Here is a 25023-nt window from a genome sequence, read left to right on the forward strand (position 1 = left end):
CCTTCTCCCCTTTTTAAAGAGTGGAGTGACATTTGCAATCTTCCAGTCCTCTGGGACCATGCCAGAATAAAGTGATTCTTGAAAGATCATGACCAATGCATACGTTATCTCTTCAGCAACCTCTCTCAGGACTCTGGATGCAGTCCATCTGGTCCAGGTGACTTATTCATCTTAAGACCTTTGAGTTTGAGTTTGCCTAACACTTTTTCCTTTGTAATAGCAATGGCACTCACTCCTGCTACCTGACAATCACAAACCCCTGGCACACTGCTAGTGTCTTCCACAGTAAAGACAGATGCAAAGTATCCATGAAGTTCATCTGCCATTTCCTTGTCCGTCATTATTACCTCATCAGCATCATTTTCCAGTTGTTCAATATCATCAATTCTCACCTCCCTTTTACTCTTTATATAACTGAAAAAACTTTTGGTATCCTGCTTTATATTATTGGCTAGTCTGCCCTCATATTTCATCTTCTTATAGCTTTCTTCAGTTGCCTTTTGTTGGATTTTAAAAGCTTCCCAATCATCCAACTTCCCATTCACTTTTGCTACCTCATATGCCCTTTCCTTGGCTTTTATGCAGTCCTTAACTTACTTTTTCAACCACGGTTGTCTACCCCTGCCATTTGAGAACTACTTCCTCTGTGGGACACATCTATCGTGCACCTTGTGGACTATTCCCAGAAACTTCAGCCTTCTCCGCTCTTCCATCATCCCCACCAGTATCCTCCTCCAATCTACCTGGGCAAGCTGCTATCTCATGCCTCTGTAACTCCCTTTATTCCATTGCAATACTGATACATCTGACTTATGCTTCTCCCTCTCAAATTGCAGTATGAATTTAATCATATTATGATCACTGCCTCCCAAGGTTCCTTTATGTTAGGCTCCCTAATAATATTTGGGTTATTACACAACACCTAATCTAAGATAACCTTTCCGAGTAGGCTCAAGCACAAGCTGCTCTAAAAAGCCATCTCATAAGCAATAAACAAATTCCCTCTCTTGCAATCCAACACCAACCTGATTTTCCCAATCCCCTTGCATATTAAAGTCTCCCATTACAATTGTGACATTACCCTTATTACATGCCTTTTCCAGCTCCCTTTGCAATCTTAACCCCACATCTTGGCTACTACTTGGCTACTATATATGATTCCCATAATGATTTTTTTTACCCTTGCAGTTTCTTAACTCCACCCGCAAAGATGCAACATTCTCTGACCCTATGTCACCTCTTTCTAAAGATGTAATTCCTTCTTGTACCAACAGAGCCACCCCACCACCTATGCCTTTCTGCCTATCCTTTTGATACAAAGTATATGCTTTTGAAGTTCCCAACTATGGCCTTCTTTCAGCCATGACTCAATAATGCTCACAACATCATACCGACCAATCTCTAATTGCGCCATGAGTTCGTCTACCTAATTCTGAATGCTACTCACATTTTAAATATAGCACCTTCAGTCCTGCATTCTTTGCCCTTTTGAATTTTTCCTCTGTGGTGCAATTTAGCTCTTACCTCTGTCTGCACTTGTACCCACTTATTAGCTTGTCCTTCCTTACATTCATGTTACAACCATCATCTACTTGTACACCTGCTGACCCCTCCTCAGCTCGATCATACTGGTTCCCATCCCTCTGCCATATTAGTTTAAACCACTCCCAACAGCTCTAGTAAACCTGCCCACAAGAATATTGGTCCCCCTCGGATTCAAGTGCAACCCATCTCTTTTGTACAGGTCTCACCAACTCCAGAGAGATCCCAATTATCCAGAAATATGAATCCCTGCCCCATGCATAGTTGTACTGTGGGGAGGCTGCATCGCTGTCTGGTATGGAGGAGCTACTGCACAGGACTGAAAGAAGCTGCAGAAGGTTGTAAATCTAGTCAGCTGCATCTTGGGTAATAGCCTAAGACCCTGAACATCTTTAGGGAGTGGTGTCTCAGAAAGGCAGCGTCCATTATTAAGGCCCTCCAGCACCCAGGGCATGCGCTTTTCTATTACCATCAGGTAGGAGGTACAGAAGCCTGAAGACAAACACTCAGCCATTCAGGAACAGCTTCTTCCCCTCTGCCATCTGATTTCTCTTTCAAATCTTTTTATTGTTATTATTATATTATTCAAAAATAACATGAGTACATCGAAGTAAACAACACTTACAATGTCTCAAGGAAAAAAAAACATTATTTTAAGGACTGAAAAATTTTGGTGATAATAAAAAAAACCTACTAAGTAGAAAAAGTGGGGGGAAAACCCATTAGGTGTACAACCTGGAGCCATGTGTCATACAAAAAGCTTCTAAAGATAAACATCAAACCACCAGCAAGAAAAAAACCCAAAAATTTACAATTAGATCATGGAGGAAATCTATCAATTAACTCAAATGATAATAACGAGCAAATGAACCCCATCTTTTCTCAAAATCAAATAAAGGTTCAAAGGTTCGACATCTAATTTTCTCCAAACTAAGACATAGCATCACTTGAGAGAACCATTGTGACAAAGTGGGAGCTGCTGTATCCTTCCACTTCAACAAAATGGCTCTCCTAGCTATCAATGTAACAAAAGCAATAACATGTTGGTCAGACACAGAGATACCATGGATATTTTGAGGAATTCCAAAAAGCACAGTTAAGTTGTTAGGTTGTAAATTAATTTTAAGTGCTTTAGAAATTGTCGAATAAACTGACTTCCGGAACTGTTCCAGTATAGAACAAGACCAAAACATGTGTGTCAGTGTAGCTGTCTCAGTTTTACATCTATCACAATAACTATCACCATTAGGAAATATTTTAGACAGTCTCTCCTTTGTCAAATGGTAATGATGTACAATTTTAAATTGAATCAGTGAATGACTAGCACGGATCAAAGAAGAGTTAACCAGCTTCAGAATCCGCGTCCAATCCAACATCATAAAAGTCAAATTGAGTTCCTTTTCCCAATCTTGTTTAATTTTAAATAAAGGATGCTTATCCTATTGTAATAATAAATTATAAGTTCTTCCAATAGAACCCTTTGTCGAAAGGTTCATACTCATAATAGTATCTAACAGGTCAGCCTCCAATATATAAGGAAAATTACTTAAATATTTTTGTAAGGAATGTCTAACTTGAAGGTATTGTAAAAAGTGTGAGTATGAAAGAGAATATTTATCAACTAATTGTTCAAAAGACATCAATCTATCTTCTTTAAATAAATTCAAAAAAGAATTAATACCTTTATTTTTCCAAAGTAGAAACATTGGATCACTGAAAGAAGGCTTAAAAAAGTAATTTCGATAAATTAAACTACAACGTTTAAATTTTTTAAGATTAAAAAAATTGTGGAACCGGAGCCAAATTTGTAAAGAATGCTTAATCACAGGGTATATGTTTAAATGAGTAACTTTAGCTAATTATATAGGTAAAGCAACTCCCAATAACGTGGTTAAATAAAAAGGGGGTCTCCTTTTTTTCAGCTTTCACGGGGGACAAGACAAGGTTGTCCATTAAGTCCTTAGTTATTTAATTTAATATTAGAACCCCTTGCTATTGCTCTTCGTGAAGCTAAAAATATTCATGGGATCTTTGTGAATGAGACCATTCATAAGATTTCTCTTTACGCTGACGATTTATTGGTTTATATATCTAATCCCAAAGAATCTATTCCTGCCTTGCTAAAGTTATTCAATGAATTTGGAGATTTTTCAGGATATAAAATAAATTTTAGTAAAAGTGAATTGTTTCCTTGAAATGAATCTGTCTCTATATATGATAATACTCCTTTCAAAGTCACAGATTCTGTTAGATATTTAGGTGTTATAATCACTAAAAAAAAATAAGGATCTTTATAAAGCCAATTCCGTTCCCTTGGTAGACTCTATGAAGTATTTATTCAGTAGATGGAGTCCACTTACATTTTCACTTGTCGGTCGTATCGTTAACAAATTTCACGTCACATGGCAGTGATAATAAACCTGATTCTGATTCTGATGCTCCAATTCTTCAGCCATGAATGAGGCTTGCAGCTAACCTCACCTGGTTTAACCCGCTTAAAGCGGTATACCAAGGTGTGGCCGCTATTCCATGCTAACAGCTACTTGGAGCTACAGGTGAGAAGTGAGTGTCCTGTGGGGACCAAAGGTGAGTAAGCTGCCCCAGAACAGACACAGCAAGCCCCTTCACCAGAGATGCAACCCCTCCTGGGAGATCCCATACATCTAGCATACACTGGATGAATTCCTCTGTCAATAACTATCAGGAAATAATACACAGTTTTATACTACTGTAGAGGCATCGGTAGTCTTATAATTTGTTCTGCGTTTCATTTAAATACATAATTTGTTACTCAGTTAAATGGTACTTTGTCTTTTTTATGCCTTTTAATGCTGAGATACATCCTAGGATGTGCTAGAATACATCCCCAGTGATGTGACCTGGGATCATCATTTTTCTTTTGGGTCTTTCAACATCAGGCACATTTGCCCAGACGACCCAGCCAGGGCTGAGCAGGCCCTGGCTTGTATCTCAGCAGTATTGGTCCACGCTCATACCTCTTGATCCATAGCTATCTGGAGGCTCAATCAGCAGAATCAGTGACAGTCCTGATGGCTCTATTTCTGTGAAACTGGTTAATTGGGGCAGCCCTTTAATTGGGACAAAATGTACATCCCAATTAACTGAAATCCACTTTATATATACAGTAAATTAAATAAGTAGTTCAAAAAGAAAGCAACAAATAATAGGTGGTGCTAATGGGTTATTTGTTGTCTGTTCAGAAATCTGATGGTGGAGGGGAAGAAGGTTTTTAAAACATTTTGTGTGTGTATCTTCAAGCTCCTATGCTTCCTTGATGGTAGCTCTTTTGAGGCATTGTCTTTTGAAAATGTCCTTGATGCTGGAGAAACTAGTGCCCATGATGGAGCTGCTGAGTTTGCAATTTTCTGCAGCTTTTTTTGATCCTGTGCGGTGGCTCCTCCACACCAGATGGTAATGCAGTTGGTTAGAATACTGTCCACAGTACCTCTGTAGAAATTTGCTGGAGTCTTTGGTGATACAGAAGAGATGGTTTGACCCTGAGCTGGAAGGGGACTAATATCCTAGTGGGAAGGTTGCTGATGCTGCACAGTGGGGCTTAAACTAGAATTGCAGGGAGATGGGAACCACAGTGCCAAAACAGTTAGTGGAGAGGTGGGGAGACAGATGTCGTTAAGACCTCACACAAGGTTAGGAACCAAAAGGTTGAGCATAGGGTGACGAATGTATTGAGCTGTGTATATTTCAATGTAACAATATCGTAAAAGGTAGATGAGCTCAGTGCATGGATCAACACCTGGAACTATGATATTGTAGCCATTAGTGCGACAGGCGAGGCAGCTCAATATTCCATTTTAGATGTGGCAGAGCAGGAGGGATTAAAGGAGGAGTGATGGCATGACTAGTCAGGGAAAAAATCATGGCAATACTCAGTCAGCAGAGACTGGAGAACTTGTCTCGTGAGGTGTTATGGGCGGAAATGAAAAATAAGAAAGGTTTGACCACATTGATGGGGCAATATTACAGACCACCCAACAGTCCAAAGGACTTGGAGGAGCAAATTTTCAGGGAGATTACAGAATGTTACAGGAAATATAATGTTGTGATAGTAGGTGATTTTAACTTTCCACATATTACATAGAACATAGAAATCTACAGCACATTACAGGCCCTTTGGCCCACAATGTTGTGCTGACCATGTAACCTGCTCTAGAAACTGCCTAGAATTTCCCTAGCACAGAGCCCTCTATTTTTCTAAGCTCCATGTACCTATCTAAGAGGCTCTTAAAAGACTATTGTATCCTCTTCCACCACTGCCGCTGACAGTGCATCCCACGCACCCACCACTCTCTGTGTGAAAAACTTACCCCTGACATCTCCTCTGTACCTACTTCCAAGCACCCTAAAACTGTGCCCACTTGTGTTAGCCATTTCGGTCCTGGGAAGAAGCCTCTGACTATCACACGATCAATGTCTCTCATCATCTTATACACCTCTATCAGGTCACCTCTCATCCTCTATTGCTCCAAGGAAAAAAGGCTAAGTTCACTCAACCTATTCTCATAAGGTACGCCCTCCAATCCAGGCAACATCCTTGTAAATCACCTCTGCACTCTCTCTATAATATCCACATCCTTCCTTTAGTGAGGAGACCATAACTGAACACAGTACTCCAAGTGGTGTCTGACCAAGGTCTTATATAGCTGTAAACATGAGGAAATCTGCAGATGCTGGAGTTTCAAGCAACGCACATAAAAGTTGCTGGTGAACGCAGCAGGCCAGGCAGCATCTCTAGGAAGAGGTACAGTTGACGTTTCGGGCCGAGACCCTTCGTCAGGACTCACAAAGGGTCCTGGCCCGAAATATCCACTGTACCGCTTCCTACAGATGCTGCCTGGCCTGCTGCGTTCACCAGCAACTTTTATGTGTGTTTCTTATATAGCTGTAACCATTACCTTATGGACTGGGACTCCTGTACTGTAAAAGGACTACATGGGATAAGAATTTGTCAAATATGTTCAGGAGAGTTTCCTTAATCAGTACATAGAAGTCCTGATGAGAGAGTGTGTGATAGTTGATCTGCTATTAGGGAATGAGACAGGGCAAGTGACAGAAGTTTGTGTAAGGGAACACTTTGCCTCTAGTGATCACAATGCCACTAGTTTCAAAGTAAATATGCAAAAAGATAGGTCTTGTCCACAGCATGAGATTCTAAGTTGGAGAAAGGCCAATCAGAAATTATCTGGCAGTGTGGATTGGAACAGGCTATTTTCTGGCAAAAGTATACTAAGAGTGAGGCCTTCAAAAGTGCAATTTTATGAGTACAAAGCTTGTATGTGCCTGTCAGAATGAAAGGTAAGGATAGCAGGTGTAAGTAACCTTGGTTTACAATAGATATTAAGGCCCTGGTTAGGAAGAAAAAAGAGGTGCATAGCAGGTATAGGCAGGTAGGAACAAGTAGGGCGCTTATGGAGTATAAGTAATGCAAGCGAACACTTAAGAAATAAATCAGGAGGGCTAAAAGAAGGTATGAGGTTGCTGTACAGACACGGTGAAGGATAATTCCAAGGGCTTCTACAGATATATTAAGAGCAAATAAATTGCAAGGGTCAAAATTGGTCCTCTGGAAGATCAGAAAGGTAACCCACGTGTAGAGCCAAAGGAGATTGGGGGAGATATTAAATAAATATTTTGTATCTGTATTTACTCAGGAAATGGACTCATATAGAAGTGAGGCACAGCAGCATCAACTTCATGGACCCTATACAAAATACAGAGGAGGTGGCGTTTGCTGTCCTGAGGCAAATTAGGGTGAATAAATCCCCAGGGCTGACAAGATGTTCCATTGGACCCTGCAGGAAGCAAGTGCAGGAATTGCCAGGGCTCTAGCAGAAGTATTTAAATCATCCTTAGCATCATTTGAGATATTAGAGGATTGGAAAACAGCCAATGTTGTTCAGCTGTTCAAGAAAGGCTTTAAATAAACCAGGAAATTATAGGCCGGTGAGCCTGATATCAGTTGTGGGAAAGTTACTGGAAGGTATTCTAAGGGACCAGATATTTGGATAGACATAAGGATAGTCAGCATGGTAAGTCATGTCTAACCAATCGTATGGTTTTTCAAGAAAGTTACCAGGAAAGTTGATGAAGGTGAGGCAATGGATGTTGTCTACGTGGACTTTAGTAAGACATTTGACCCAGTACTGCATGGGAGGTTGGTCAAGAAATTTCAGTCACTTAGCATTCAAGATGAAGTAGTAAATTGGATTTGACATTGGCTTTGAGAGAGAAGCCAGAGAGTAGTAGTAGATAGTTGGTTTTCTGATTGGAAGCCTTTGACAAGTGGTGTGCTGCAGGGTTCGGTGCTGGGTTCATTATTTGTCATCTATTTCAATGATCTGGATGATAATGTGGTTAACTGGATCAACAATTTTGCAAAGGACACCACGATTGGGGGTGTAGTGGACAGCTGGGAAGGCTGTCATGGTTTGCAGTAGAATCTGGACCAGCTGGAAAAATAGGCTGAAAAATGGCATTTGGAATTTAATGCAGAGAAGTGTGAGGTCTTGCATGTTGGTAGGACCATCCAGGGTAGGTTTTACATGGTGAACGGTAGGACATTGAGGAGTGTGGAAGAACAAAGGGATCTGGGAATACAGGTCCGTAAATTTGTCGAAAGTGGCATTACAGGTACTTAAGATTGTAAAGAAAGCTTTTGGCACATTGGCCTTCATAAATCTAAGTACGGAGTACAGGAGATGGGATGTTACGTTGAAGTTGTATAAGATATTGTTGAGGCCTAATTTGGAGTATTGTGTGCAGTTTTGGTCACCAACCTACGGGAAAGATGGAAATAAATTTCAGAGAGTGCGGAGAAATTTTACAAACAATTTGTTGGGTCTGGAAGATCTGAGTTATCAGGAAAAATTGAGAAGGTTAGGACTATATTCTGTGGAATACAGAAGATTGAAAGGAGATTTGATAGAGATATAAAATTATGAGTGGTATAGATAGGGCAAATGCGAAGAGGCTTTTTCCACTGAGATTGGGTGGGACTACAACCAGAGGAACTTGGGTAAGGGTGAAGGTGAAAAGTTTAAGGGGAACATGAGGAGAAACTTCTTCACTCAGAGAGTCATAAGAGTGTAGAATGAGCTGTCAGCACAAGTGGTGCTTGCAAGCTCAATTTTAACATTTAAGAGGTTGTATATGCACATGGATGGTAGGCGTATGGAAGGCTATGGTCCCACTGCAGGTCGATGGAAGTAGGCAGTTTAAATGGTTTGGCATGGACTAAATGGAACAAATTGCCTGTTTCTGTGCTGTCACTTTTCTGTGATTCTATGACATGCCCAACACCCTCAAACTTCTAATGAAATATAGCTGCTGTCATGCCTTTGTAATTGTCAATATATGTTGGGTCCAGGATAGATCTTCAGAGATATTGTCACCCAGGAACTTAAAACTGCTCAGCCTTTCCACCGTTGATCCTTTGATGAGTACTGGTGTGTTTTCCATTCAATTCCTCTTCCTGAAGTCAACAATCAATTCCTTGGTGTTACTGATGTTGAGTGCAAGATTGTTGTTGCAATATCACTCAACCAGCTGATCTATCTCACACCTGTGATCCTCCACATCACCATCTGAGATTCTGCCAACAACAGTTAAGTCACCAGCAAATTTATAGATAGCGTTTGAGCTGTGTCTTGCAGCACTGTCATGGGTGTAGAGAGAGCACAGCAGTGGGCTAAGCACGCATCCTTGAGATACACTGCTGCTGATTGTCAATGAGATGTTATTTCTAACCCAAAATGACTGTGGTCTCCTGATGAGGAAGTCAAGGATCCAGTTACCGGCAGAGGTACAGAGGCCCAGGGTTGGAAGCGTGTTGATTAGTACTGGTGACACTCAATAACATAAAATCTCAATAAAAATAAACCCACCAATTTTTTAATGTGTAATTAGACAATTTTATACTTAATTAGATACTTTTTATCTTCTTGCCATCAAGTGAAAAGAAATGTTTACCTGCACATCAATAATAGTATAGGCCTCAAGAATCCAAAGTCATCATGAAATACTCAGGATAGAATATTGATGTTCGGATGACTTAAACATCCAAGATAAATGTTCTGCAAGAGGGCAAATTCTCCAAGTCAGCAATAGGTTCTTGTTCCTTGTCTGTTCAAAAGGTCCAAAGGTAATTTATTATCAAAGAATACAACCCTGAAATTATTCTTCTCCAGATAGCCATGAAACCAAGAAAGAAAAGAACGGCAGCACAATGATCAACCCCTAAATCCCTCCTCCCTGCACAAAAATGAATAAAAATGGAACAGGCACAATGACCTCATCATTACTTCTTACTTGAGAGCAAGGTTTCTGAAGCACCAGTGGAAGTGGGTTGCGTTACTTTGGAACACCAATTGCTTGTGTTCGTACATAGATAGAACATACGCTGGAAGTTGCCCCTACATAATAGCTCTTTAAACCTGGCTCATAAAGTTAATGGTATACTGTATGTAAAAAATGTTTGAATATATATAGGGGAGTGGGGTGGGATTGTCTTACAAGTACAAAACTAATTCTGGAAAGTTTGAATGTGTCAGTCACATAATGTGTTATCTGTGTACACCTGGTTTCAGTATAAATGAATCAAGATTCTTTCTGCTGTTGAAAAGTTTGTGGGCTCACTTTTTCAAATGGCAGTACATAAATAGTTCTAATTTTAAGAGACAGTAAAGAGTTTGATACATTGGCTATGCTTGTTAATCTTTGAAACAAAATTGCTGAGGACTCAGCTTTCAGTCTCAGTGACAATTCAAGTGACTGAAAGTGTTAATGCAAGATACTTCTCAATACTCAGAAATATTAAATACCCTTGGTCTGGTAGAACATGAAATTTTTCCTTTGATTACTTTGAGTGGTTCGTATTTGCAGACATTGGTGAAATGCAGTTAGTGGTCCAAAATACAGTCTTTTACGCAATACTTGTGGAAGCTTCTACAAAACAACAACTGAAAATGTTGCTTTTGTTAATTTTATGCCCAGAAATAGTCACTTTCTATAGTAATTATAGAATTTAAAGAACTGTTTCTCATTCTTGATGATAGTGATTTACTAAAAGTGAATGTTTGTGGATAAAAATATGATTTTTCAGGATCAACAACCTAAGGTTTGCTGATGGTGAATCATTTTGTGGCCAGTCTAGAACATTAACTTCATGGGTGCATGTCATAATTCAGTTTTGTTACCATGAATCCTCTTTTGGTTGTGTTAACATAGTGTGAAAAGCCCATTGTTAAAGGAGAGTGAGCTCACAATCAGAAAGCTCTCAGGGTATTGTGGCAATGATTCTTGTACAAAATTATATTGTTTTCACTACATATTAATGAATAATCAGCATTTGGGAGGAATTTGATATGGACCTGATACAGTGACATAGTAAACAGTAGTTTGTACCCTGAAGACGTTTCCACTTACAGTGGAGGAAATGTGATGTTATTTGTGTGATTTAGAGGGGATTATTTTTATTCCCAAAATTTAATAAACATGCTTGCCGTCGTTGATTACTTTGTCTGGCAACTTGGATAGCAGTTGCGTAAGAAATTCATCCAATTTAGATAGACAAAAAGTGCTAAAATTTGTCTTATGAAATGTGTCCTTTGACTTCACCATGTTTGATATAAACCATGTGTAATATGTAAAATAATATTGAAATGTATATTTTTTGTTAAAGATGAACTCCCCAATAGAATGAAGATGGGTGATAGATACTATGTAACAGGAATTCCAACTCATGTATACAGTGGCTCACAGCTGGCTTTATGCATGGAGGCAAACAACATACAGCCCTGGTTACCAAATGGTAAAATTTCTGTTAATTCGTAATATGTAAGGAAAATATCTTAATCATTAATTACATTAGAATAAGGCAATGTGAAATATATTCTATTAACAAAATAATATTTTAAAGTTTAGTTGACATGGTGTGACTGAATCCCGAATGCATTCCTTTCAATGGAATGCAGTCCAAGTAAACTAATTTCAGTTGTGGTTAAGAGCATACTGCAGACCAGGACGAAGGGTCTCGGCCTGAAACGTCGACTGTACCTCTTCCTAGAGATGCTGCCTGGCCTGCTGCGTTCACCAGCAACTTGGATGTGTGTTGCTTGAATTTCCAGCATCTGCAGAATTCCTGTTGTTAAAGATGCTGCAGTCTCCTCAGAGTGCCTTAACACCTACTTGCAATATAAATGCCAAAGAGAATAGTTTCTCATTCATGTATCATTGCAAACATGAATCGTTTCATACATTTATGTTCAAAACAAATGTGTAAGCCTCTGACTGTTACTCAGAGTCTTTTTACCAACTTTCCTGACCACCTTGCTATGAAGTGGTTCCTCACCCTGCTTTCCTGAAGTGGCTGTTACTCATTTGAGAATATTAACGGGAACTATAAGGTGAGAAGTGGAACAAGGAAGATGATACAGAAAATTCCAATTTGCCTTTTCCTCTCTCACAACATCCATGTGTCCTAAGTCCCACAATGAAAAGCTTGATATTGAAAATGCGATAACAATTTCAGTTCTAATCAGCAAGCTCCTCTGTTCCACCCTAGGCAAATGGATCCTTGACTTCCTCACCGGGAGACAAGAGTCTTTGTGGCTTGGAAATAACATCTCCTCCTCACTGACAATCAGCACTGGTATACCTCAAGGTTGTGTGCTTAGCCCACTGCTCTACTCTCTCTACACACACGACAGTGTGGCTAGGCACAGCTTAAATGTCATCTATTCAAATATTGCCGGTGACACAACTATTATTGGCAGAATTTCAGATGGTGACGAGGAGGTGTACTGGAGTGAGATAGATCAGCTGGTTGGGTGGTGTCACAGTAACAACCTTGCACAAAACGTCAGTAATACCAAGGAATTGATTGTGGACTTTGGGAAGGGGAAGCTGAGGGAACACACACTGGTCTTCATCGAGATATCAGAAGTGGAAAGAGTGAGCAGTTTCCAAGTTCCTAGGTGTCAACGTCTCTGAGGATCTGTCCTGGGCCCATCATATTGATGCAATTACAAGGAAGGCATGACAGCAGCTATATTTAATTAGGAGTTTGAAGAGACTTTGTATGTCACCAAAGACACTTGCAAATTTCTAAAGGTGTACCTCGGAGAGCATTCTAACTGATTGCATGACTATCTAGTGTGGAGGGGCCACTGCACAGGATCAGAAAAAGCTGCAGGAAGTTGTAAACCCAGCAAGCTCCATCATGGGTGACAGTCCCCCCAGCATCCAGAAAGCCTCCAAAAGGTGGCATCCATCATTGAGAACCCCCATCACTCAGGACATGCCCTCTTCTCATTGCTACCAGCAAGGAGGAAGTATAGCAGCATGAAGACACAAACTCACCATTTTAGGAACAGCTTCTTCCCCTCTGCCATCAGATTTCTGATGACAATGAACCCTTGAACACTTCCTCAATTTTTCCCTCTTTTTGCACTACTAGTTTAATTTATTTTTATATATACTTACTGTAACTTATAGAATTTAATGACTGTGTATTGCAATGTACTGCTGATGCAAAATCACAAATTTCACAATGTATGCCGGTGATATTCAGCTGGAATACTATTCTGATTTTTTAAACTTGCATTGAAGCCTGAAAATCAAAATCTACAGATTCAGGAAATCTGATATGAGACCAGGAAATGCTGGAAATACTCAGCAGATCAGACAGCACTGGTGGAAAGAAAATCAAAGTTAAATGTTTCATATTGAAGGCTGTTTATCAGAACTGGGAAAGTGAGAAAACGAATTGGTTTTAAGTTGAAGATGGAGTGCGGAAGAAATCAAAATCAGCTTTATTATCACTGACATTTATAGTGAAACTTGTTGTTTTGTGACAGCAGTACAGTGCAAGGCATAAAAATTATGTTACAAAACTAAATAATTACTGCAAAAGGGGTTCTCAGGTGATTTTCAGTATTGATTTCCAAAGGTTGTGAAGTTCCCAGAAGAAAGATTAAGTACTATTTCTCAAGTTTGCATTAGTCTCAGTGGATCACTTGCAAATAGCTGCCAATGGATATCAGAGTGGGATGTAAAATAGAAGTATCAGAAAACAGGATGATCAGGATGACCTCTATGGACTGAATGGAGGTACTCACGAAACTATCATCCAGTTTGAATTTGTTCCCCCCTCCCCCAATGTAGAGGAGAACATGTTTTAATTATCTAGTGAAATACATTAGACACGAGGAAGAGTGAATGAATCTCAAGTGAAACATTCTTTGGACCCCTAGATTATGGGAAGAGTTTAGGTAAAAGAGCACATGTTGCATCTCCTGCATTTGCACAGGAAAGCAAATCTGAAGGGAAATAGTTGGTGGTGATGGACCATCAGACCAGAATTACAATTGCAGAAGGAGAAGACGTTCCTGGTGGTGGAATTTGGTTGAAGAAGATAGAAATTATGAAGGAGAATCCATCGAGTGCTGAGGTTGGTGAGGTAGAATGTGATATCAGTGGAATTTAATGTTTGCTTTAAATTGAAGGAAAGGGCTAATGTCAGAAGAGTGGGAAATAGAGTGACCGTGTCAAGGGCTCTGTTGACTATGGTGAAGAGAAATCAATGATTAAACGGAAAAGAAGACATTTTTGAGATACATTTGTGGAATGGAGAAATTGGAAGAATTCAGTGGAGCTAGTGTTGAAGAAGTATAATTCAGATAGCTGTTGGAGTCGGTAGACTTGTAATCGATATTAACTGAAATGAAGACAGAAATGTCCAAAAAGGGAAAAGAGTTGGAGATAGACCATGTAAAAATAAGAGCCAAGGAAATGGAAACATTAACTGTTTCTGCAATGATCTGTGTACTTTCAGTATTTACTATTTTGTAGCACTTTCATTGTTACGTACCAAGCTGCACTTCTACTACAGCACATCTGTGATCAGATAATGTGGCACAGATCAGAGTTTAAACTTAGTTTCTTCTGTGGCTTGATGATTCACTAGATCCTTCTACCCCACCCCCACCCTATCACTGGGAACATTGGTGTTGGGTTTGTTAAAGATCTAAAAGAACTGAATAGTTTGTTTCTAATTTTGATACCGTTGCATTGAGGTGGAGCCTAGCAGTAACCATAGGACACATGCTGTTTGCTATGATTATACTTGCTAAAAATAACATGAAATATCCCATGTTGTCTCCTTGCCAGTCCACAGACATACACTGTTCGTTTCTGCTTTACAGCATAATTTCAACATTAATTTGTTACCTGAGAGAATGCTGTATCCCTGGCAGAAATGCTGTAATGCAGTGTTAGGAAAACTTGGCATGCTTCATACTGATTTAAATCGCTTTAAGTGGGCTTGACACCAGTATAAAAATGTTTGTTTTACATGCCAATGTAACAAAACTAATTTTTTTTTATTGTTCCTATAAAGATCAACCTTTCATCAATGACAAATTCAAATATCTACTGTCTATCACGATGTCTTCACCCTGGAGATTTACAGCTGTTCTAGCTGATATCTTTGCTGCACAGATTGTCCCTCCAGGCACTTACAACATCCTTAAATTCAGCCTGCTGCTGAGTCTGGTTCAGACCTGCAGTAACAAAAAGAAATCCATTGAACACTTAGATCTTCTAATTGCCACAAGTGATCCAGTAACAGTGAACAGGTACAGTGTTCTTTAACTTATACAGTCTTTACATTCAAGAGGGTGTCCTCACTTAAAGTTACAATAACATGCAGGTACATGAACTGTTAGGATGACAAACAGCTTTATTAAGCTTTATTGCAAAAGAAGAATGAAAACATAGAAATATCTTGCTCCAATAATATAGAGCCTTGGTAAGAACGAATCTGAAAATACCGTGTACTGGTCTGGTTTCCCTACATCGCAAAAGTGGGAGTGGAGTTTAAATTTATCAGATTGTTTCCTGGGAAGCTGTACTGGTCGTGCAAAGAGAGATTATGTAAATTGAGTATTTATTTTCTTCTGTTTAGAATGAGTCATACCCTCATTGAAAGACACAGCATTTTTAAAGGCAAAAAGGGTTAATGTTTTCCCTGGAACCATCTCAATATGAGGAGTCAGCGAATAAGAACATGCGGAAATTTCTTAAGCCAGAAGGTCGCAAATATTTAGAATTCTTTGCCAAGGAGCCTTTAGTACTCAAGATACTCAGTTAGTCAGGTTCCACAGTTTTTTTTAAATTTTAAGGGAATCAAGGTTCAGTGCATGAAAATGGAGTTGAGGTAAGAGATCAGCTATGACCTTACTGAATGTTGGAATGGACAAGAAGAGGTAAATGTCAAACTTTTTCTTAAGCCGTTAAGCCCAGGAAATTGGATAAATTTCAGTGAGGCCACCTCTTCATTTTCTATACCTCAGATAATAAAGGCCCATTCTGAGTCTCTCCTTAACACATTTCAGAAACATTGATTGTGTTGCATCTTAGCAAATGTAGTTCCAAGGGCAAGGAGACAAAAACAGTACATAGTACTCCAATTGTTTTTCTTTCAATGCCTTGCACTACAGATTTCCTTACTGATAGACCCAAACTCCTCCTCCTCCCAAGCTTTGAAATACCACACATTTTTCTAATTTTCTCTGCTGCTTGTGCTGTAACTCATACCAGGTCCCATCTCTCACCAGTACTGAGCTCATTAATCTATGTCAACTTCCAAATAATCAACATCCCAGTTAGAAAATACACACTTGTTTTGAGATCCCTCATCCCCTATTATCTCTCATTTCTGGCAATCCAATGATGTTTGGTGATATTAGTGCTCCTCCATTTCTAGGCACTTGAATATATTTGATTTTATATTCAAATATATGAATGGCTATAACTACTATGAATGGCTATAACTTCAGCTCCAAGTCCTTGAGTTTTGAAACTAATTGCCAAACTTACGTAGTTACCTATATTTTTTTTGCTAAGAGGCAACTTCAGAACTTAGTACTTCGACCATCTCTGGTCATTTACACGTCATGTTTTCTGCAAATAAATTCTTCTTGTAGCCTCTGCTGAGTCATCAACTTATTTTTCTGACTAATTTTCCTGAAAACCTGATGCTGTCTTTTTACAGACTGTAAATAGTTGAAATCCAAGCACTGATGCGCCACACTTCCCTTGTTATATTGCATTATCAATTAAATAATGTCCATATTCCCATTTTAGTCTTTTGATAACTAATTCTAAATCCAAAGTAGTATATTGCTATAATCTCCAAATTTTGTTGATAATCTATTGTATGGTATCTAAACAAACTATTTCTATACCAAATATATCTACTTGTTCCACTTCATCCATCCTTTTGATTATACACCTAAAACATATTGGATCCCTGCTATTTCCAGACTATATTTCTGTCTTCTATTATAGATACAGGCATAAAACGGTATTGGTGAGCTCAGCTCCTATGCTGAGTTCATCAATTTCATCAACTTTGCCTCTAACTTCCACCCTGTCCTTAAGTTCACTTGATCCATTTCTGACACCTCCCTCCCCTTTTTCGATCTCTCTGTCTCCATCACTGCAGACAAACTGTCAACCAAAATCTTTTATAAACCTACCAATTCTCACGGTTATGTTTGACTATACCTCTTCCCACCCTATCTCCTGTAAAAATGCTATTCCCTTTTCTCAGTTCCTTCGTGTCCACTATATCTGTTCCTAGGATGTGGTTTTCTTTTCCAAAACATCAGAGATGTCCTCCTCCTTCAAAGAACGGGTTTTCCCTTCCTCCAACATTGATGCTGCCCTCTCCCACATCTCCTCTATTTCCCAAACATCAGCACTCACCCCATTTTCCTGCCATCTTAACAGTGAGAGATCCTCTTGTCCTTACCTACCACCCCATGAGCCTCCACATCCAAATCATTCTCCACAACTTCTGGTATTTCCAAAGGGATCCTCCCATCAAGTATATCTTTACCCCCCCCACCCCCCACCCCCGCTTTCTGTAGGGATCATTCCCTCTGTGATTCCATTGTCCATTCATTCCTCCCCACTAATCTCCCTCCTGGCATATTACTGCAGGCAGCCAAAGTGCTACACCTGCCCATTCACCTCCATTCAGGGCTGCAGGCAATCCTATCAGGTGAGGCTGCTCTCCACCTGCAAATCTGTTGGGCTTGTCTATTGTGTCTGGTGCTCTTGATGCAACCTCCTCTACACTGGTGAGACCTGTTGTAAATTGGTGAACCACATCATCAAGCACCTCCACTTCATCTGCCAAAAGCAGAACTTCTTGGTGGCCAGTCATTTTAATTCCAATTCCCATTCCAACATGTTGGTCTCTTGGGCCACCTTCGGTGTGGAGGAGCAACACCTATATCCTGTCTGGATAACCTCCTATCTGATGGCATGAATATTGATTTGTCCTTCCACTTTAGAAAAATCCTCTCCCTTCCCTCTTCTTCTAGTCCCCATTTTGACCTCTTACCTGTCTATCATTCCCCCCCCCAAGTCCCCTCCTTCTTCCCTTCTATGGTTCATTCTCCTTTCCTATCAGATTCCTTCCTCTCCAGCCCTTTTACCTTCCCTACCCACCTGGCTTCACCTGTCACCTTCTAGTTATCCTCCTCCCCGCTGCCCCCCCCCCACTTTTTATGCTGGCATCTTCCCTCTTCCTTTCCAGTCCTGAAGAAGTGTTTTAGCCCGAAGCATCAGCAGTTTATTAATTTCCATAGATGCTGCCTGACCTGCTGAGTTCCTCCAGCATTTTGTGTGCGTCGCATAAAATAGTATTTTTGTTTTACTTTTTCCTCATTTCCCATTATAATTTCTGTTGTTTTAAAATGTTGCGGATCTAAAATAATACAGAAGTTGATAGTTTCCCGATTGGTTATGGTGAGAAGGCAGGTGTACGGGGTTCATTGGGATCTGGGATCAGCCATGATGGAATGGTGAAGCAGACTGAATGGCCTAGTTCTGCTCCTGTCATATGGTCTAAAATAAAAACAGATCAAGTTTCATTAATTAATCTTGGTGGCATCGTTTATATGGAAGAAACGTCTCAGCTTGGTGTTGGTTTTCAAGTCATTAACCTGAAATTTTTAATTCTGTTTCTATCCTTATGGATACAGTACTGCTTGAAATGCTGAGTATCTCTGACACTTTTAGTGTTTTGCATCTGCTGTTGGATTACTATTGCTGTCAATTTCCTTCTAGGAGTTCTTTTTTTAAATTTTATTTAAAGCTACAGTATGTAACAGGCCCTTCTGGCCAAATGCACTGCACCACCCAGACACCCACTTATTTAGTCCTAGCCTAATCACAGGTCGATTTACAATGACCAGTTAACCTACTAGCGTTTTTGGACTATGGGAGGAAAGCAGAGCACCTGGGGGAAACACACACGAGGAATGTACAAACTTTCTTCCAGAGGACACTGGAATGAACTCCTAGCTCCATTGCCCTAAGTTGTAATAGCATTGTGCTAACTGCTATGCTACCTGAACAAGTTCTGCAGTTCTAATGAACAGCCACTGACCTTTCACTTAGCTTTGTTCCTGCTTAGATGCTGCTTGATTCCCAGCATTTTCCTTTTTTATTTTCATATAGTCTTACTTTGCTTTCAGGAATCTCTTCCAGTATTTTCAGGAGGCTTAAAATCTGTTCTTTTGCTTGCACTCATATTAGCTGCTTTCACAATTTCCCTATCCATATACAAAATTTATCCTAGAGTATTTGGTTTCCAAGCAGTAGATCTCAACATATCCTACTGCATCACATTTACTTGAAAGTAAACTGTTTAACTTTTATGGAAGCTTCATTTTGCTAGGTCATCTTTCATTTTAATCACATTGTTATTGGCATAGCATTAATTACTAATAGTTTTGTAATACCCTTGCTAAATTTTCTATTGCTTCCCAATATATTGTACTTTATAATTCATAAATTTAATCTACTTAGAACATAGAATAGTACAGCACAGTACAGGCCCTTCAGCCCACAATGTTGTGCTGACCCTCAAACCCTGCCTCCCATATAACGCCCCCCCACCTTAAATTCCTCTATATACCTATCAGTCTCTTAAATTTCACTGGTGTATCTGCCTCCACCACTGACTCAGGCAGTGCATTCCACGCACCAACCACTCTCTGAGTAAAAAACCTTCCTCTAATATCCCCCTTGAACTTCCCACCCCTTACCTTAAAGCCATGTCCTCTTGTATTGAGCAGTGGTACCCTGGGGAAGAGGCGCTGGCTATCCACTCTATCTATTCCTCTTAATATCTTGTACACCTCTATCATGTCTCCTCTCATCCTCCTCCCAAAGAGTAAAGCCCTAGCTCCCTTAATCTCTGATCATAATCCATACTCTCTAAACTAGGCAGCATCCTGGTAAATCTTCTCTGTACTCTTTCCAATGCTTCCACATCCTTCCTATAATGAGGCAACCAGAACTGGACACAGTACTCCAAGTGTGGCCTAACCAGAGTTTTATAGAGCTGCACCATTACATCGCAACTCTTACTCTATCCCTCGACTTATGAAGGCTAACACCCCATAAGCTTTCTTAACTACCCTATCTACCTGTGAGGCAACTTTCAGGGATCTGTGGACATGTACTCCCAGATCCCTCTGCTCCTCCACACTACCAAGTATCCTGCCATTTACTTTGTACTCTGCCTTGGAGTTCGTCCTTCCAAAGTGTACTACCTCACACTTCTCTGGGTTGAACGCCATCTGCCACTTCTCAACCTACTTCTGCATCCTATCAATGTCTCTCTGCAATCTTCGACAATCCTCTACACTATCTACAACACCACCAACCTTTGTGTCATCTGCAAACTTGCCAACCCATCCTTCTACCCCCACATCCAGGTCATTAATAAAAATAACGAAAAGTAGAGGTCCCAGAACCGATCCTTGTGGGACACCACTAGTCAAACAATCATCCAATCTGAATGTACTCCCTCAAACACGACCCTCTGCCTTCTGCAGGCAAGGCAATTCTGAATCCACTAACATCAACTTTTTTTTTTAGAACTTAAGTTTATCATTAGAATTAATCCTAATGACCCCAAGACATGGGAGCAGAACTAGGTCATTTGGACCATTTGATCATGGCTGATTTATATTCCCTCTCAATCTATTGTACTGTACTTACACCCTTGCTAATCAAGAATTGATCAACCTCTGTTTTAAATGTACCCAATGACTTGGCCTGTACAGCCATCTGTGGCAATGAACTCCAGATTCACTGCACTCTAGCTGAAGGAATTCTTCCTCATCTCAGTTCTATCTGAGGCTGTGCCTCTGAGTATTAGAAACACCCTCTTTACGTCCGTTCTATCTGACGCCTTCTGCTGGTGGAGGTCGAACATGGATATTGAGTCCTAGCTGCCTACATTACACGCAAGCCAAGCCAGTACAATATGGAGAGCAAGCTGTCCTCCATGTAACAGGCTTCCCCTTTGCACGAGCTGATGAATCTGGAGGAATGGCAGAAACTGATACAGTTAGGCACCAGCGACGTCACAGAAGTTGCCACTTAGCATTGAACTCAATGTAGGACTCTTACTCCAGCTCTGAATTTTTTCCTCGAGGTTTACTCCCAGAGCCTTCCCCATGAGGGGTGTAGACACAAGGCAGTGGAGGTTTGAGATCAGAGTTTTCCTTCTCGATCAGCTGCCAACCATGGCTGATGAACCCCAACTGCCAAAAGCGACTGGTTTTAAAGCACCAGTAACCAGCCTTTGTCCCTTCTCCTGTCAGTAGAAATGCTTCCAATGGACTTTGTAGCTAAGCCACACGTGAAGGCCAGGAGCTGGATTGGGTTGTCAGAGACACATGCCATTGGGAGCATTTAATAGGCAGTGGGAGCTTGTCCCCACTACCCCCTGGCTATGACAACCTCAAAGAACCTTCTATCGAGTCTATCACTCTATCTAATCCTTTCAATACTTGGTAGGTTTTATTGTTTCCCCTCTTTCTTCTAAACTCTATCGAGTATAGGCCCAGAGCCAACACATGCTCTTTCATCCCCGAGATCACACACATAAACCTCTGGACTCTCTCCAATGGCAACATGTCCTTCCTTAGATATGGAGCCTGAAACTGTTAACAATACTCCAAATGTGGTCTGACCAATGCATTATAAAGCCTCGGTATTACATCCTTTTTTTTTGCTTTTATATTCTAGCTATTTTCGAACTTTGTATTTGCCGCCTTTAGTACTGACTAAACCTGCAAGTTATCCTTTAGGGAATCCCTGGTTCCTCAATACTAGCCCCTCCACCTGTCTTTGAATTATCTACAAACTTGGCCATATAGCTGTCCATCATCCAGATCATTAACATGAAAAGCAGCAGACTCAGCACAGACCCCAGTGGAATACTACCACTGCCAACCAAAAACAGCCCACTTCACTCCGACTCTTTCTTTGCCTTCTACTAGTCAGCTAATCTTCTAACCATACTAGTATTTTTGCTGGAACATTATGGGCTCATATCTTGCTTAGCATCCTCATGTGCAACACTTCATAAAAGGCCTTCTGTAAATTCAAGTATACAACATCGACTGACTCTTCTTTGTCTATCCTACCTGTTACTTCCTCAAAGAAATTCAACAGATACCATACCATACTGACTTTGCTCTATTTTGTCATGTGCTTCCAAGTATTTTGAAACGTCATTCTTATTCATGAACTTTGAAATCTTACCAACCACTGAAGTCAGGCTAACCAGTCTGTAATTTCCTGTCTTTTGCCTCCCTCCCTTCTTAAAGAGTGCAGTGACATTTCTGATTTTTCAGTCTTCTGGGACCATTTCTGACTCTAGTGAGTCTTGAAAGATCACTACTAATGCCTCTTTCAAAACCTTGGGGTGAAGTCTCTTTGACTTATCCAATGTCAGACCATTCAGCTTGCCAAGTACCCTCTGACAGTAATAGTGACCTCCTAACACATTTAAATTTCTGGCATGTTGCTGGTGTCTTCCACAGCAAAGACTGACACAAAATACTTATTCAGTTCATCTGCCATTTCTTGTTTCCCATTACTAGTTCTCGAGTTTTGTTTTTCAGCAGTGTCCAGTGTCCACTCTTGCATCTTTTCTACTCTTTGTCTACCTGAAAAAAATACTGGTATCCTCCTTCATATTATTTTACCCTACTACTTCAATGTGGTGACACTGTTGGTACTATGAATCAAGCTGGAATTCCATGTCCTATGTCTTCTGTGAGTTCTCCCTCATCTACATCCTGGAATATCAAGATGCTGGATATTGGATCTTTGAAATATGAATTTTTAACAACCATTTCCAGGCACAGACCATCAGTGAATGTCTGTGGCTCCATAACAGCCACATATTGTAGGATAAATATTCCTTGTGATTTAGAAAACCAATGAGGCCATATTCAGAAACACGCTAAACTGATAGGAAGGATGCTTGACAGACAAATCTAATTCCCTACATATTTTGGCTGTTGTTATGGGAAGTTCATATAACACAATCCTGGCAAACAATCTGGCAGCCTCGTGCCTTATGTATTTATGCACAGCAGATTACAAGACACTTAATAGTTCAGGCAGACCCCAGAAGGAATCAGGCAAAAAAAAGGTCAATGCTAATCAGTGGTATTACCTGATTAGCAGGTTTCCTCCCAGGAGACTGAAGAACTCGAATTTCTCTACCTGATATGATAGCTACAGCCTCAGGTCTATTGCTTTTCTGGAAGTGAAGGTCGGTGAGCCTTTGTAAATCCTTTGGTTATGCTTTCTTTCCTTTGCATCTCCCTCTTATGAAGCTCGTTTGTGTCCTCTTACTGTTTGCACCACAGTACATCACTGCTGCTGGTTATGGACTTCTTTTAGTGTGCAGTGAAGACAGAACTCCAGTGCTCTTCAGTCCCAGCCGTGTCAGTTTGAAAATTCACAAACTGAAAAATAAAGCTGTTTCCATACAATAACTCCCTGCCAAATATTTGCCAAAAGAATTTGAGCCATAAGTTGCAATGAATGATTATTTATTCAAATGGAGCATTAACAAGTTCAAACTTGCGAGCTTCTCATTGTTCAGTATTATTGGTATAAACCCATGGGAAGTTGATGATAAGTTGAAACCAAGGTTAAGTTTGGTTTTAAAACAGCGTATTAGCGTGGTGATCCTTGATACTCCAAATGCTGGAATCTGCAGCAAAGAAACTTCTGGAGGATCTCAGCAAGTCGAGCAGCATCTGTGTGGGAGAAAGGAATTTCAGGTTGAGACTCTATGTCACGACAGAGAGCGTAGCCAGTATAAAGGGAAAAGGCGAAGCAGGGCTGGTAGGTGATAGGTGGACTGAAATAGATTAAGGGAGGATGGGCAGAGGGAAGGTTTGCAGTTGGGAATCAAAACATTGACTATATCCCTCCATGTCGGACGTTGAGTTTCTCCAGCAGATTTTTTTAAAAATAATTCACCTTATTACCATTGCATGATTCATTCCAGGCTACTATAAAAGCTATTAGGAGTCTGATATAGATAACTTCACAAGGCAACAAATGATTTGTTTGCCAGAAATTTGGATACTACTGCAAGAAGCAACTAAACAAAACTGTTACTTGAGAATGAAAACTGTCTGAAAACAAAATTTGTGTCCATCATGAACAATGGTTGAGCGGAATCTTGCAAGGTAGCGATCAGAATAGAAAAAATACGCTGATGGCGTTAAAGTTGAATGGAAGAAGTTAAATTGAGACCTATAGATCTGTTGGGCAAAATATCCTATTTCAGTGTTTAAACTCTGCAAGGAAGTACAAAAAAGTTATGAGAAACCTCAAATTGGTATAAATATTTGTGAACTCTTTTATTTTAAATTAGGCAAAGCTCTGCTTTCAGTCAATTTTGCTCCCATACAGATTCTCTTGAGATAAGATTGCTTTTGATTGATATAAAAAGTGGTAGTGCTGAAATACTCTGCAGGTTGAGTAGCATTCTGGCCAGTGACTGAAGTTTAAGTTGTGTTCATTGTCAAATGCACAAGTACGCGTAGGCACAGGTGAAATGAAAAACCACTTGCACCAGCATCACAGGTACACAGTATCAAATAAGCATCATTCTCAAGAGCAAACATAAGTTAATCACAAATTATACACAAGTTTTACAAGAAACACAATTGGAACAAAAAGTCCATTTTACTGCAAGATGATCAAAATGTTGCTAAACTAGTGGTAAGGGTTTTGCTGGATGATTTAGAAACAGGATGGTTGAAAGAAAATAGCCGTTCTTGAACCTAGGTCTGTAGTGTTGGACCTCAGGCTTCTGTATCTCCTGCCCGATGGGAGCTGTGAAAAGACGGTATCATCAGGGAGGGGGAGCAAAACTTTTGGAGCCATCTAGTTAATAGGTTACTGAGGGAAGTCCAGGAGAATCAAAATTAACAGATCATGTTGCACCTGTCAAAGATTGTTGCTGGAAATCTGAAATGAAAAAGAATGCTGAAAATACCCAGTAGATCCAGCATCATTTGCAGAGAGAGATAGAAA

General features: G+C 40.1%; 1 protein-coding gene across 1 annotated transcript in view; it reads left to right on the plus strand.

Annotated features, from left to right (window-relative positions):
• The window catches only part of mcmdc2 (minichromosome maintenance domain containing 2), a 67471-nt gene that overhangs the window by 27454 nt on the left and 14994 nt on the right, over nucleotides 1-25023 (plus strand). Inside the window, exons 7-8 of the mRNA XM_063053499.1 lie at nucleotides 11261-11389; nucleotides 14978-15215. Of these exons, the coding sequence (XP_062909569.1) occupies nucleotides 11261-11389; nucleotides 14978-15215 (367 nt within the window). The remainder of the gene's footprint in view (nucleotides 1-11260; nucleotides 11390-14977; nucleotides 15216-25023) is intronic.

This window comes from Mobula hypostoma, chromosome 1, assembly GCF_963921235.1.
Source record: "Mobula hypostoma chromosome 1, sMobHyp1.1, whole genome shotgun sequence".
Taxonomy (NCBI): Eukaryota; Metazoa; Chordata; class Chondrichthyes; order Myliobatiformes; family Myliobatidae; genus Mobula; species Mobula hypostoma.